The 15,021-nt window shown below is 45.5% G+C and overlaps 1 protein-coding gene across 1 annotated transcript in view; it reads right to left on the minus strand.

Annotated features, from left to right (window-relative positions):
• LOC311243437 (cullin-3-like) overlaps nt 1–15,021 on the minus strand; it is a gene marked incomplete at both ends in the record, with an annotated part of 135,687 nt that overhangs the window by 41,391 nt on the left and 79,275 nt on the right. The window contains 2 exons of the mRNA XM_084332667.1: nt 10,855–11,083; nt 13,913–14,027. Of these exons, the coding sequence (XP_084188793.1) occupies nt 10,855–11,083; nt 13,913–14,027 (344 nt within the window). The remainder of the gene's footprint in view (nt 1–10,854; nt 11,084–13,912; nt 14,028–15,021) is intronic.

Genomic DNA, 15,021 nt, shown 5'->3' on the forward strand with positions numbered 1-15,021 from the left:
TTTTTGTGTTCTCCCTTAGCCTTCCCCTTAGCCTGCTCGCCTCTTAAAGGCACATTGCCCTTTTTTCCTTGTTCCAGTATTTTTGTGTTCTCCCTTAAAGGGATAGTGCCGCTTTTCTGTTGTATTCAATAAATGCCCAGTTCTTGGCTTACTCTCATACCTGTCTTGTGTTGTGCGATTGGGGTCGGTTACAAACCATAACAGATTGGTTGAACCCAGTCTAAAAATGTGATTTCATATAGCCTATAAAGATCTGATCAGTAGGGTTAAATCATTAGGCCAGACACCCACCCCAGGTCTGGTCTCTACCGCTCCCACCAGAGAATGTACTTTGCCATTACATGAGTAAACCATGGTAACCACTGTTGTGTAGTGTAAATATAAAGGTAGTTAATCTTAGACCAGGTTTAACCATGTGATTGCATAGCATATTCTATTTCATTGAATAACCATGTGAATATGTGTGTACAGACTTGTTTGATGTGTAAGCATCAATGACCAATTGTGCATCATGTTTGATGTAATATGAAATAATCCCTGTATGTAATAACCTGCTTTTACACCTTTTGGGCCCCTCTGCAATAAATCATATGAGTTTGAATTAGAGCTCTGTTGTCTGACTGCACCGTTATTCCCTGCTGGCTATTGGAGTCAAAGGGGAACCATTCTTCCATTCTATCATTCCTCCATCCGGTTTAGCAAACCTGTGTATACTGTAATTACCCTAGATATGTACATAGAATATATGACATTTCCTTTAAGGTGAGAATCTACTCAACTGTAGAGCTGTGTGAGGGCTGTGGGTGTGTGTGGGTCATGAGCAGATAATAGGGATTCTTAAAGTTATACGTAAAACGGATAACCACTAACTGCTTATGCAGACGTTTTAGGAGAAGGGGAAAAATAAACAACACAAAACAACCTTTACAGGTGGAAGCCTCAAAGTGAGTATTCAAGAAAATAAGTAATGTCCAAAAAAACAGGACGACACTCATTAAAGAGGTATTGTAGAGAAAATAAATAAGCCACAAAGGCAACTCCTAAAAACAGAGTTTATATTGCAAACATAAAACAATAAACCTCCACCAAGGGAGTTTATGTGCAAAGGGCAGTTCCAAAAGAACAAAAGAAAACACTACCATAAAAGACTCAGCCTTTATAAAATAAAGTGTAAACTAAGCCAGTAGACGAAAACGAGTATAGCTACAAAAGAAGGCTAAATGCTGAATAGGGCAGCACTACACTTAAATATAAGAAGCCTGACCAAAAGTATAGCCAGCACAAGGAAAATGAAAAAGCAGTTGACACTGCAATCTCCAAACTTAAATAGACTCCACATGGCCATAGGCACAGCTGCACTGCATCAGGTGCAATCAAGCCCACACACCTGCTGACCCATGAGGTAATTAACCACAGTGAACAGGGATTGACAGCTATCCCTCACAGAGAGGTGAAATAAAGCAAAAATAGACAGCTGTCCCTCACAGAAAGGTGAAATAAGGCAAAAACCATGACAGGACCCCCCCTCTAGGGGACGGCTCCAGACGGACCCTCTGAGACACGTCTCCGAAACTCCCGAACAAGCTCAGGGTCCAAGATGTCCCTGGCCGGAACCCACGTGCGCTCCTCTGGCCCATAACCCTGCCAGTCCACCAGGTACTGTATACCCCTACCAACCCGCCTACTGGACAGGATATGCCGTACAGTATACACAGGTTGGCCATCAACGAATCGAGGGGGATGTGGAGGTCTCTCTGCAGGAACCAACCTGCTCCTCCGAACCGGCTTAAGGCGGGATACGTGAAATGTAGGGTGTACCCTCATCGACGAGAGTAACCGAAGACGCATCGTGACTGGGTTTATCTTGCGAACAATAGTGAAAGGGCCCACAAAACGGGGAGTGAGTTTGCGCGACTCCACCCGTAATGGAAGGTCGCGTGTGGAAAGCCACACCTGTTGGCCCACACGGTAGGAAGGCGCAGGGCAACAGTGTACATCCGCCGACCGCTTGTGCCGGGCCGCAGCACGCACAAGAGCCGAACGCACCCTCTTCCATGTCGCCCGAGACCGACGGATAAACACCTCGGCAGATGGCACCCCCACGTCCCTCTCCTGGGAAACAGTGGAGGCTGATACCCAAACTGAACCTCAAATGGGGAGAGACCAGTGGATGCATTGCACAACGAATTATGTGCATATTCTGCCCATGCCAGTTGGTGACTCCAAGTGGTCGGATTGGAGGAGGCCAAGCAGCGAAGCGTACTCTCCATAGACTGGTTGGTGCGCTCTGTTTGCCCATTGCTCTCCGGGTGGAACCCTGATGACAGGCTAACCGTAGCACCCAGTATAGCACAGAATGCCTTCCAAAACCGAGCAGTAAACTGGGGTCCACGGTCCGACACCACGTCCTGGCAGATGCCATGAATTCGGAAGACATGGTCAACCATCAGTTGAGCGGTCTCCTGAGCAGATGGCAGCTTGACCAGCGGAATGAAGTGAGCTGCTTTGGAGAAACTATCCACCACCACCATGATGACGCTGTGACCATCAGAAGGAGGCAGACCAGTCACGAAATCCATGGCGATGTGGCTCCATGGACGACTAGGAATGGGCAAAGGATGAAGCAGCCCTGGTGGTGACCGTTGAGAAACTTTGTTCTGTACACAAACGGGGCAGGCTGCCACAAATTCCAGAATGTCCTTCATCATACCAGGCCACCAGAACCTTCTGGCCAAGAAGTCACGAGTTCTGTGCTCTCCGGGATGTCAGTTGAGGAGTGGCCCCACTTTTTTTTTTTTTTTTTTTTTTTTTTTTTTATTATTGCAAAACAAAATTATTAAAAGTCAGTACTCAACACACAATGCATAATGAAACTAACAATTAAGATGGCTAAAATGACATGCAAGCACAGAAACAGAAAGCAAAAAAATATATATAATAATTAGGGATGTCCGATATTATCGGCCGACCGATATTATCGGCCGATATCGGCAGTAAAATGTGATATCGGAAAATATCGGTATCGGTTTAAAAAAAATAAAAACAATAACAATATTTGTTATATATATATTCAGTGAAATTATTAGTTACCTGAAATTATTCCGTTTTTTGGGGGGGGAAACCCTGCATATATCGGTATCGGTTGATATCGGTTGATATCGGTATCGGAAATTAAGAGTTGGACAATATCGGAATATCGGTATCGGTAAAAAAGCCAATATCGAGCATCCCTAATAATAATACTTTACAGTATACAGTGTATATCCAACGAAATTACCAATTATACCAATGTCTTATACAGGATATACCCCTAATACCTGTTGAGTGGCCCCACTTCAACACCCGAGAACAAATGCTGTTTGGTACAAATAACCGACCCGGGGGCACCCCACCCGGATCTGGTTCCAAACGTTGTGCCCTCCGCACAGCAGAGTCAATGCTCCATGTCACAGGAGCTAGGATCTGTCCTGCAGGAACAATGGGCTCAGGAGGACGGTCCTCCTCTGATCCATCATATAACTGGGAAAGAGCATCCAGCTTGATATTTTTAGACCAGGGACGGTACGTCAGGAGGAAATTAAACGAGAGAAAAACAGTGACCAGCGAGCCTGTCGCGAGTTTCTCCTCTGAGCACCCTGGATATATTCCAAATTTGTATGGTCTGTCCAGACTGTGAATGGGTGTTCAGCTCCCTCTAGCCAATGGCGCCACTCCTCCAATGCCAACTTGACCGCCAACAGCTCTCTGTCCCCAACATCATAGTTTCTTTCAGCCGGCGAAAGCCCACGTGAATAGTACGCACATGGGTGTACCTTACCGTCGGACGATGAGCGTTGAGACAGAATAGCTCCGACTCCAAGCTCAGAAGCATCCACCTCGACGATAAATGGCAAGGATGGGTTAGGAGTAATGAGGATAGGCTCAGAACTGAACCTTCTCCTAAGCTCAATGAACGCTGCCTCAGCCTTGGGAGTCCACTGGAAATGGGAAGGTGCTGTCTTCCTGGTGAGTGCAGTGATAGGTGCTACCACTGAACTGAAATTACAAATAAAACGACGGTAGAAGTTTGCAAATCCTAGGAATCGTTGCACCTGCTTGACCGAGACGGGTGTAGGCCAGTCTGTCACTGCTGACACCTTCTTGGGGTCCATTTGAATCCTCCCCTCAGATACAATGAATCCCAGAAAGGACAAAGAGCGTACATGGAAGGCACACTTCTCAGCCTTCACAAACAACCGTGCATCCAAAAGGCACCTCAAGACCTGCCTGACATGTTTGATATGGTCAGAAATGGACTTGGAGAATATCAGAATGTCATCTAAGTAGACGAAAACAAAATTTTCCAACATCTCCCTGAGCACGTCATTGATTAACGCCTGAAAAACTGAAGGGGCATTAGTAAGACCAAATGGCATCACCAGGTATTCGTAGTGACCATTATGAGTGTTGAACGCGGTCTTCCACTCATCCCCTTGGCGTATGCGCACCAGATTGTAGGCATTGCGGAGATCAAGTTTGGTAAAAATGGATGCCCCCTGGAGGCGTTCGAACGCCGAGTTCATCAGGGGAAGGGGATACCGGTTTTTTACTGTAATGCTGTTCAGACCTCTGTAGTCGATGCAGGGTCTCAGTCCTCCATCCTTTTTTTCCACAAAAAAGAATCCAGCACCCGCAGGTGAAGTGGAAGGTCTAATAAAACCGGTAGCCACAGCCTCCTTGATGTAGGTGTTCATAACTGCGCTTTCGGGGACCGACAACGAGTACAAGGAACCACGAGGGGGAATAGAGCCCGGCTGCAATTCGATGGCGCAATCATAAGGTCGTGCGGTGGCAGGATGGTGACCCTTTGTTTGCTAAACACCTCACTGAGGTCAGCATAGACAGTGGGAACTCCCTCTGGTAATGGGTGTGACTCCACGCTCATGATGTTGGTGCTCTCCATGAGGGGGTCAGCTGTACAAGTAAGCGAGGAGAAGTCCTCACACAGAGCCTCTAAACTGTCTAAACTGTCCTCCGCCAGAACCTCCTCACCGAGGGAGTCCCAATCAAACTGTGGATCCCATTCGAAACTCCCATCCTGATCGACAGATTGCTGGGAGTGCAATGGTTGAGAGAGTGGGCTCTGGAAACCAAGACCGCCCACTGCTTCAACACGATCACAACCGCTCTCACTAAACTGATCATAACTCATGGGTGACTGAGGAATTTGGAAACAATGGTGACGGCATTGGGAGCCCCACTGAATGACAGTGTCCCTCTCCTCACCCCAATTTATCTGTGGCTTGTGTTTACTAAGCCAAGAATGACCCAGCACAATGGGATACGTGGGGGAATCCACCAAAAATAATCGAATGCGCTCAGAATGGTTCCCATAAGCAACCCGCATAGATAAATAATTGGTTCTTTTGGTGACACTGCCTGTACCCAATGGCCGTCCATCAAGCCCTGTGACACTACATGGCTTATGGAGGGAATGTACAGGTATTTTAGAGTCCTCAGCCCATCTGGAATCGATGAAACTGTCCACTGCCCCTGAGTCTGAAAAGGCGTCAACCTTAACAGACTGCCTATTCCAGCCTAAAACCACAGGCAAAAAGGTTCGAAAGGGGGTGATGTGATGTCTCACTAGTGTCTCTCGGCCCACTAGCGAGACTGACCGTTTCCCTTCAGTTTCGGACACTCCACCCTCGTGTGACCTTTTCTCCTGCAGTACCGGCACCAGTCCACATGAGAACCAGTCTGCCTGGAGTCACGCACAGAAGTGCTGTCCACCTGCATAGGTTCAGACGAGCTGGCCACTGAAGGTTGTGGAGGAAAGGACGAAACCTCCTCCAGCAGGACACGAAAACGTTGGCCCCGCCTCTCACGCTCACGGTCTCTGATCCGGTTATCAACGCGTATGGCGGTAGTGACCAGTGTGTCAAAATTGTCTGGAGATCCCACAACCGCCAAAGCATCTTTAACCTGATTAGATAACGCGTTGGTGAACAAAGTGATGAGTGGTCCCTCAGGCCAGCCTGTAGCCCCAGCCAGTGTCCTGAAAGCGATAGAAAACTCAGCTACACTACTGGCGCCCTGGCGCATGCGCGTCAGCTTCATGGCGACCTCTTTATCGTAGAGTTCATGATCAAAAACGATCTCCATCTCATTCATGAGTCCCTGTGAGTCGTTTAAAACTGGAGCTTGAGCCTGTATGAGTGGAACAGCCCAATCGAGGGCAGGTCCCTCCAACAGGGATAGAATTAGGGCAACACGTGAATCCTCAGACTGAAAACGAGAAGGCTGGGCTCTGTACACTATTTGGCATTGTGCCAGAAAACCACGGCATTTATCTGACTCCCCGCTAAGGCGCGAGGGGAGCTGAACTTTAGCCTCACGAGGAAATGGCTGGGGTACTGTGTGTTGTGCTTGAGGGACGTTAGGAGATATTTGGGAAGTTACTTGTGCATTGGCTATGCTGTCAGCCAGATTACGCATGGAACCTTCCATCTTGCACAACCCTTCATACATCTCCCCACGCTGTATCACCATGACGGCTTGTTGCTCTTGTAATTGTTTGATAGCTTCCATATGTGAAAGTAATTCTTGATGCTGTGCAGCAAGTGCACGTTCGAGACCAGTATTATCCGCTGACCCATTCATGGCTTTTTCATTCTGTGAGGGCTGTGGGTGTGTGTGGGTCATGAGCAGATAATAGGGATTCTTAAAGTTATACATAAAATGGATAACCACTAACTGCTTACGCAGACGTTTTAGGAGAAGGGAACAAATAAACAACACAAAACAACCTTTACAGGTGGAAGCCTCAAAGTGAGTATTCAAGAAAATAAGTAATGTCCAAAAAAACAGGACGACACTCATTAAAGAGGTATTGTAGAGAAAATAAATAAGCCACAAAGGCAACTCCTAAAAACAGAGTTTATATTGCAAACATAAAACAATAAACCTCCACCAAGGGAGTTTATGTGCAAAGGGCAGTTCCAAAAGAACAAAAGAAAACACTACCATAAAGGACTCAGCCTTTATAAAATAGTGTAAACTAAGCCAGTAGACGAAAACGAGTATAGCTACAAAAGAAGGCTAAATGCTGAATAGGGCAGCACTACACTTAAATATAAGAAGCCTGACCAAAAGTATAGCCAGCACAAGGAAAATGAAAAAGCAGTTGACACTGCAATCTCCAAACTTAAATAGACTCCACATGGCCATAGGCACAGCTGCACTGCATCAGGTGCAATCAAGCCCACACACCTGCCGACCCATGAGGCAATTAACCACAGGGAACAGGGATTGACAGCTATCCCTCACAGAGAGGTGAAATAAAGCAAAAATAGACAGCTGTCCCTCACAGAAAGGTGAAATAAGACAAAAAACATGACAAGCTGGTTTATTTCCTTATAATAGCTGCACTATAATTTTTTTTTTTTGGTCCACTTTTTCTCCCATTTTTCTATATTTTTCTCCCATCCCAATTTCGTATCATCCAATTCAACCCTCCCCTGTCACGAACGCTGTTTCTTGCCTCCCACAAGCCGGCTGCAATGTGGACTAAGTCATACATAGCACAAGTCCCCTCCGGTACTTGAGGTAACAGCAGTCGCATCTTTTCACCTGCGCAGCTCGATCTCTCAGTGGCGAGGAGTAACGCGTGTGAGGCTCACGCTGCCCCCGACACTTCCTGATTCTACTGCGCAGGCGCACCAACCGACCTGTAGGAGTCGCTGTCCACAACGCCCGATCCCCACCCATCAGTTTCCCACCCCCTAATACGGCCAATGTGTATTAGTATGAACGACCAGCTAAACTGAAAGCAATGTGGAGCGCTGGGCTCGAACAGGCGAGCCCAGCGTCTCCGCATTCGTGGCGAGCGCCTTGCCCACTACGCCACATAGCCGCCCCAGCTGCACTATAATTTTGTCTTATAATAGTTGCACTGTGGTGTGGGTCGTTATCAGGGAATGTACAGCCATTTATATCTTTTCTATTATAGTCGGTTTCATTTACCCTCTTCCTTCAAATCGGTGAAGCATCTTGAATTACATAATTCATACAAAATGTGCTAAAGTTGACAAATTCATACTGAAAATATCATCAATGCTAGTGTTTAATTTCATTGAAATGTTAACAGATAAGTATTGACAAACGGATTGAACAGTGACGATGAATGAAACCGATCCCTGATTTAGCAGTACACCTCATCTGACCGGCTGGGTAGCTTACTAACAGTGATGCCAGTAACGCGTTACTAAGTAACGCGTTATTGTAATCTGATTACTTTTCCCCGAAAATAGTAATCTAACGCGTTAATCTTTAAAAGCCAGTAATCTGATTGCAGTTACTTGTCCAAGTGGCTGTGCATTACTATTTCGTTACTATCTCATCATAAATTCATAATGCAGGCGGAATGCAGTATTTTATTTCGTTTTCGACAGTCAAAAATACATTTTGAGCTGTTTTTCTTTTGGGAGTGACGTGGTGTGGCAGTGAAAGGGTTAAATACAAGAATGTGTCCCGCGGCGTGACTGGTCCCTCTGTCTGTGAGTGACTCTGCCTTGTTCCAATCACATTCCCCATCCACAGTCTGCGAATCAGAGGCAGAGTAGGGCGGGTCTTCACAGCACGTCATGTGACATATGCGCCAATCGTGTGACAGCAGGGCTCCGTCGTCGGAGAATTCCACCCCAAAACGCTTGGCAAAATTAAAAGTGAAACCGCAAGATGACTTTAGCGGTTTCTGTTCAGAATTCCACCCCAAAACGCTCGTCTAAAGCGTCTAAACGTAGCCTCAGTCACTACTTCACGGCGGAGGAAACAAAATACTGTCTACCGCTAAAAACAGCACATCCAATTGCATTGAAAGCATCTGGAATCACAACACTAGCCGACGCTTCGACTAGGTACAGGAGGGTTGATGGTGGCAGAGCAAAAGCTCTTATTTGCCTAATTTACAGTTAATTTACATGTTAAAGAGAGACTGATTGTATGTTTATAGAGAGACATTTATAAAAACAATTTAATAGTTACAGTTGATATAATTGAATAGTTCAGCCTGCATTTGTTAGATGTGATACACTGGTTTTGTAAAACCACTGGCTGGCTGCTCTAATGCTGTGAGCATCATAGACTGTTGCTTTACCATATTTGATGGTACAGAAGCTGAAGCACTAGTTTAACAATTTACGTTATGTGCAGAGAAACAAGTTAAAAACAATTTATGCACTTTCAATAAAGCGTTTAAAAAAAAACTGTTGGGGGAACGACGACGACTTCGTAACCTAGTTACTTTCAAAGTAACTAAGTTACTCTGATAATCAAGTAATCAGTAAAGTAACTTAGATTACTTTTTAAAGGAGTAATCAGTAATCAGTAATCAGATTACTTTTACAAGTAATCTGTGGCATCACTGCTTACTAACAAGTAGGGATGCACCGATCCGACTTTTTCAGTCCCGCTACCGATACCTGGGCTTTGGGTATCGGCCGATACCGAGTACCGATCCGATAACCATTAATAAACTGTATGCATCACTGTGTGGAAGAGACTGGGATCATCAGGCTCGACTTAAAACATTACTTTCCTAACTTAGTGAAACTAAATGTAACAAATTAACACATAGATATAAATGTACTGAATTGTTATTTATTATTCAAATAAAATAAAACAATTATTATTTAAAAAAATTAAGGGGTGGTCAGGTGGCGTAGCGGAGATTGTGCTCGTCACCAATGCAAGAGGCTGCGGTCTCGACTCCCGGAGAGTCAGCATTGCCTTGGCTCTGGCTGATCGCTATACTAACTCGTTTGGCTGAGTTAGGGGGAGGGGAGCCGTGGGTGGGTCCTGGGCATTGTGGACAGCGACCCCTACAGTTCGGTCGGGGCGTCTGCTCAGCGAGGGTAAGATCTGGAGAGAGGTAGTGCGACCTTCCACACGTTACACTCTCCCGGTGAGAATCTGCGCGGCCAGGCTGGCTGCACATGCGTCGGAGGAAAACATGTGACAGTCTCCGGCCTCCCGGACCAACAGTAGGGGGGGTGCGCAACAACCAGGAAGGGGGTTGGGAATTGGCATAACGACTAACAGTGGGATGGGAGAAAAATCGGAAAAAAGGAGGGGGAAAAAGATAAAAAAAATTAAATAAAAAAAATTAAATTAAGATTTTCTTTTTATATTCTCCGATACCCGATCTAGCTATTTTAGTCATATCAGGGCCGATATCCGATATCAATATTGGATCGGTGCATCCCTACTAACAAGACATGTTTGTCATCACATGCTACCTTTCCAGGTTATTATTTCAATGAAGGGGAAGGGATAACGGAGCCCTTATCCAATCACAACTGTTCAAGAAAAGGAGGGCAGCGATAGGTCCATTGAGGCATCGGCAGAGTCTCCTAGTAGTGGGCAGCTTGAATTGCCAGGTCCAAAAACCAACGCTTTAACCCATTTGAATCCGGGGAAACACATTTGTGTGTATATGCAGGCTATATAATGCATTATTAGCAGGCGTTTCAGGTCTAAATGGGTTAAGGAGATCTTTTATTTTTAGAGCATTAAATCTGCTGCATTTATAGTAGATTCACTTTTAAAAAGAAACTTAAATTGTATTTAACACTGTAAAGTATTTTGTTTTTTGTTTTCTGTTTCTTTGCTTGCATGTAATTTTAGCCATCTTAATTGTTAGTTTCATTATGCATTGTGTGTCGAGTACTGACTTTTAATAATTTTGTTTTACAATAATAATAGTTTTTGTATGTTTTTTTTTGTGTGGACCCCAGGAAGACTAGCTGGTTGCTATGGCACCAGCTAATGGGGCTCCGTAATAAACATTTAAAAAAAATCAAATCCTCCTCTCACCTTCGGTCTTTCCGTTTTTGAGCATGTAGACCAGACCGGAGTTCTCCATCTCCACGATGGTCTTCATGTGTTTGGAGATGAGCTCCCTCTCCACCACCTTCACGATGGGCTCCTCCGTGGACTTGTCCAGGCAGTGCATCACCCGCTCGATCTCCTCCTTGATCCGGGCCTCCACCTTCTTGATGTAGACGCTGGCGCTGTTCTCCGCCAGGAACGTTTGGCTCTCCATCTGGGTGGTGCAAAAGGGGGTGGATTTAAAGTTTTGTTTAAAGGGGCACTTCACCAGGAATTATTTATCCGATTTATCTCACGCATATCCCCAAGGCTCTAAGAAGCCCATTAATTGTCACTCGCCAAACGTAAAACCTGCCCTCCATTGGCGCTTGGCAGGTGCTTATGTTGTTACCAACAAATCATATTATACCAGGTAGCCAATTGACGGAAAAATCCGTCCCGACTCCGAATCAAATTGACAGAAATCCATCTCAAGACGGAGCGCTTTAATCCCTGCTATTTGCACACGTTCATTTATTTAAAAAATAAATAAATTAAGATTTCTTCTTTTGGCATTTTTACAGCGTTGTTATTTGTTTGGGATAGACCCGGCAGAGAGCAAAGTTGGGAGAAGATGTGGGGGAAGACGTGCATTATAGGTCTCTGGGCTGGAGTCGAACCCGGGACGGCTGCGTTACTGCGAGTGCAGTTACGTGGTGCGCCACCCTGGCACCCCATACGTTCATTAGTTAGACATTTATTGAGAGTTAATGAGTTTGAATATCTCCTCCTGTGATGTCATCAGAGGACACTGACTGCTTGTGTCGTGTTAATTACAGCTCAATGAAATGACGTAGATGTAAAATAACAAAAACAAAAAAATAAGGAACGCAATACGGATTGTTATTTTTGTACTGTAATTAACACGACACAAGGATTCAAGTGGCCCTTTAAGCACCATGTTTTGTTTTAAAGGGGACATGCGTTGCTATTCCTAGCACTATTTGGGCAACTTTACACAATTCCTGTGAGTCTATTGAAGACATCTGTAAAGTTTTTTTCAAAAAAATGCATTGTTTTATATTTCTAATCAAGTACTCAAAACCATCATTTTTCAGCCTCAGGATTTCAAGCTGTTATGGCCTGGCTCCGCCCATAAGCACTTTGAGTGACAGTCAGCCCACACAGTCTGCGACTGGTAGACAGAGAGAGAGAGAGAGAGAGAGAGAGAGAGAGAGAGAGAGAGAGAGACACATAATGATAGAGAAAGAGAGAGATAGAGAGAGAGAGAATGATAGAGAATGATAGAGATAGAGAGAGAGAGAGAGAGAGAGAGAGAGAGAGAGAGAGAGAGAGAGAGAGAGAGAGAGAGAGAGAGAGAGAGAGAGAAAAAAGACAGGCCGTTATTGATAAGGCCCCCTCTCTCCCTCCCTCCCTCCCTCCCTCTCTCCCTTTCTTCTTTTTTTCTTTCTTTCACCGCGCGGCAGCTTGTGCTCCCGAATGGGGGGGGGGGGGGGGGGACCTGCGCGCGGAGTGTTTGCAAGACAGGCCGTTATTGATAAGGCCCCCTCTCTCCCTCCCTCCCTCCCTCCCTCTCTCCCTTTCTTATTTTTTTCTTTCTTTCACCGTGCGGCAGCTTGTGCTCCCCGAATGGGGGGGGGGGGGGGGACCTGCGCATGTGTTTGCACAGTGGTCTCTCTCTCTCCCTCTCTCTCTCTGTCTCCCTCTCTATCTCTCTCTCTGTCTCTCCCTCTCTCTCTCCCTCTCTATCTCTCTCTCTCTCTCTCCCTCCAGAGTGTATGCAGAGGTGTCGGGTTTCACTCTATGTATGAGGAAGTGGTTTCCACTTGCTGTCTAGTCTAGGTAGATTGTGGGCGGGCATTAGCTACAACCACAGAGCCAATCACATCACTGTCCGCTACCCAGAGCCTGAGTAACGTCACTCAGGCCTTCAAATCAGGATGGCCTAATTTACTGGAGCAGGAAATGATCTGAGTGTAACAAGTGTCACATGAACATTGTTTATTATTTTATTAAGGATTGAAATGTCACCAAATCCTGTTTACAAATGTTTACAAATGGTTACAATTGTTTATTATTTCTTTATACCAAAGACACTTTTATTTGAACGTAACTTGAGAAAGTTCACGTTCGAGAGTTTTGCCTTCCGGGTCAATTATTAGCGCGATGTAGAAGCAACCTTTTCCGGGTTGGGGTTCAGTTTGCAACCAGCACCCAACGTGAACCAGGTACGTTGACTATTGTAGCGTGCAGAACTTTTATGTTTTACACTGTTGTATATATATTTTGTATAAGAATTGAATGTTAACAAATGATAATGACTCGATAGTGTTGTAATGAATGGTGTGGTTATGTTGTATGCACAATTGGAGGTTTTAGCCGGTGTATTTCACCGTGGTAATATAGTCAATTTATTGTTCTCTGTCAACAGACTTGACTGAGAGAGAGTATATTGTGACGCTGTTCTTTGTGGTATTTCGACCATCCATTCGATACAGGTATGTGTGCCTTAAGATGTCGATCTATTGTGTAATTTGTCATTCACGTTTCAAGCATTGCTAATAAGATTAGTATGTTAAATTACTATGTGAGATGTGGTTAAGCCATGCGGTACATGTAATGGTTTTGATACATAAGTTTGCAACCAGCACCCAACGTGAAAGACTTGACTGAGAGAGAGTATATTGTGACGCTGTTCTTTGTGGTATTTCGACCACCCATTTGATACAGGTCGGTGGCTCCATTGCAGACCATCGAATAAATGTGTGTCCATGTGTGCTGACTCGTCACTTCACATCACGCCCAGAACACAACGCAGGAGCCACGTGTGTTAGGCAGGCCTACACACAGAGAACATCCGTTACATGAGCTGAATCAGAGCAATCCGCCAATATGGTATTTAGACACAAAAACACATTGATACGAACTCCTATTACTATAATACAATGCTAGAGACTGAAAAATGACATTTATAATGCATGTCACCTTTAAGCACCAAGATTAAGTGAGATTCACCCAGAAAGATCATAGCCAGCAACCCCACCTGGTAGAATTCAGCCGACATCTCGAGGAAGGGGCCCTCGAAGTCCTCCTCGTAGACCTTCCTGCCCTCCAGGCCCAGGATCATGAGCATCGAGCAGGCGGTCTTCATCGCTCCCCTGGAGATATCAAGCATTTGGGATGAGAAAAAATAAAGTACATGAACAGTTCTTCACAAAGTGAGTGAAACAGTTCTTAACAGAACCACACCTAGTGAGTGAAACAAAGTGCTCACCTATCACCTAGTGAGTGAAACAAAGTGCTCACCTATCAGCTAGTGAGTGAAACAGTGCTCACCTATCAGCTAGAGGGAATATGCCAGGACTCGGCTCTCCCACAGAATGTACTAATTGCTTGAAGATGAGTATAAAGATTGTAGAGCTGGAGGCTCGGGTTTCTACCCTGTACCAAATACAGCAGACTGAACAATTCCTTGACTCTATGTTTGAAGCTACTACAAATATAGCCAACAATACCATGATTGAAACCTGGCCTATGCTAGTAGCTACAGAACAGCACCACCCAAAAGACGGTCCTTGGCACAACCAAGGAGCTAGACCAAAGCAGTGGATCACCGTCAAGGAAAAAAGGAGAAAAAAACGAACCAGGACCTCACCCCCGGTACCGCCAGGAAATAGTTTCAACCTACTCTCAGAAACATGCATATCAACACCCAAAGCAAAGAGACATAGAAGCGTGGCTAACAACGCTAACGAAGCAAACAGCGGGCGAAACGGAGCTCACGCTAACGACGCTAATAGCAAGAATACCGGAGCTCACGCTAACACTAGCGAAGCAAACAGCTGGCATGCCGGAGCTCACGCTAATGCTAGCGAAGCTAACAGCCGGCACATCAGAGCACACGCTAACGACGAGACGACGAGGAAAACAGAGCCACTAGCGACACGGCTAGCAAACACGACCCAGACCGAGCGAACGGCTAACAGCGAAGAGACTATCATGCGCCGAGAACGTCGCGGTAGCCAACGCCGAAGGTACGGGACCAGCGTTAACATGCCGGCTATTGAGAAGGCTAACAAGGCTTCACCAAGGCCACAGGACTGTGGAAAGAACCGGCAGACTAGGCCTAGCCCAAAAACAAACGGCCCCAAA

This window comes from Notolepis coatsorum, assembly GCF_963971535.1.
Source record: "Notolepis coatsorum genome assembly, chromosome: 17".
Classification (NCBI taxonomy): domain Eukaryota; kingdom Metazoa; phylum Chordata; class Actinopteri; order Aulopiformes; family Paralepididae; genus Notolepis; species Notolepis coatsorum.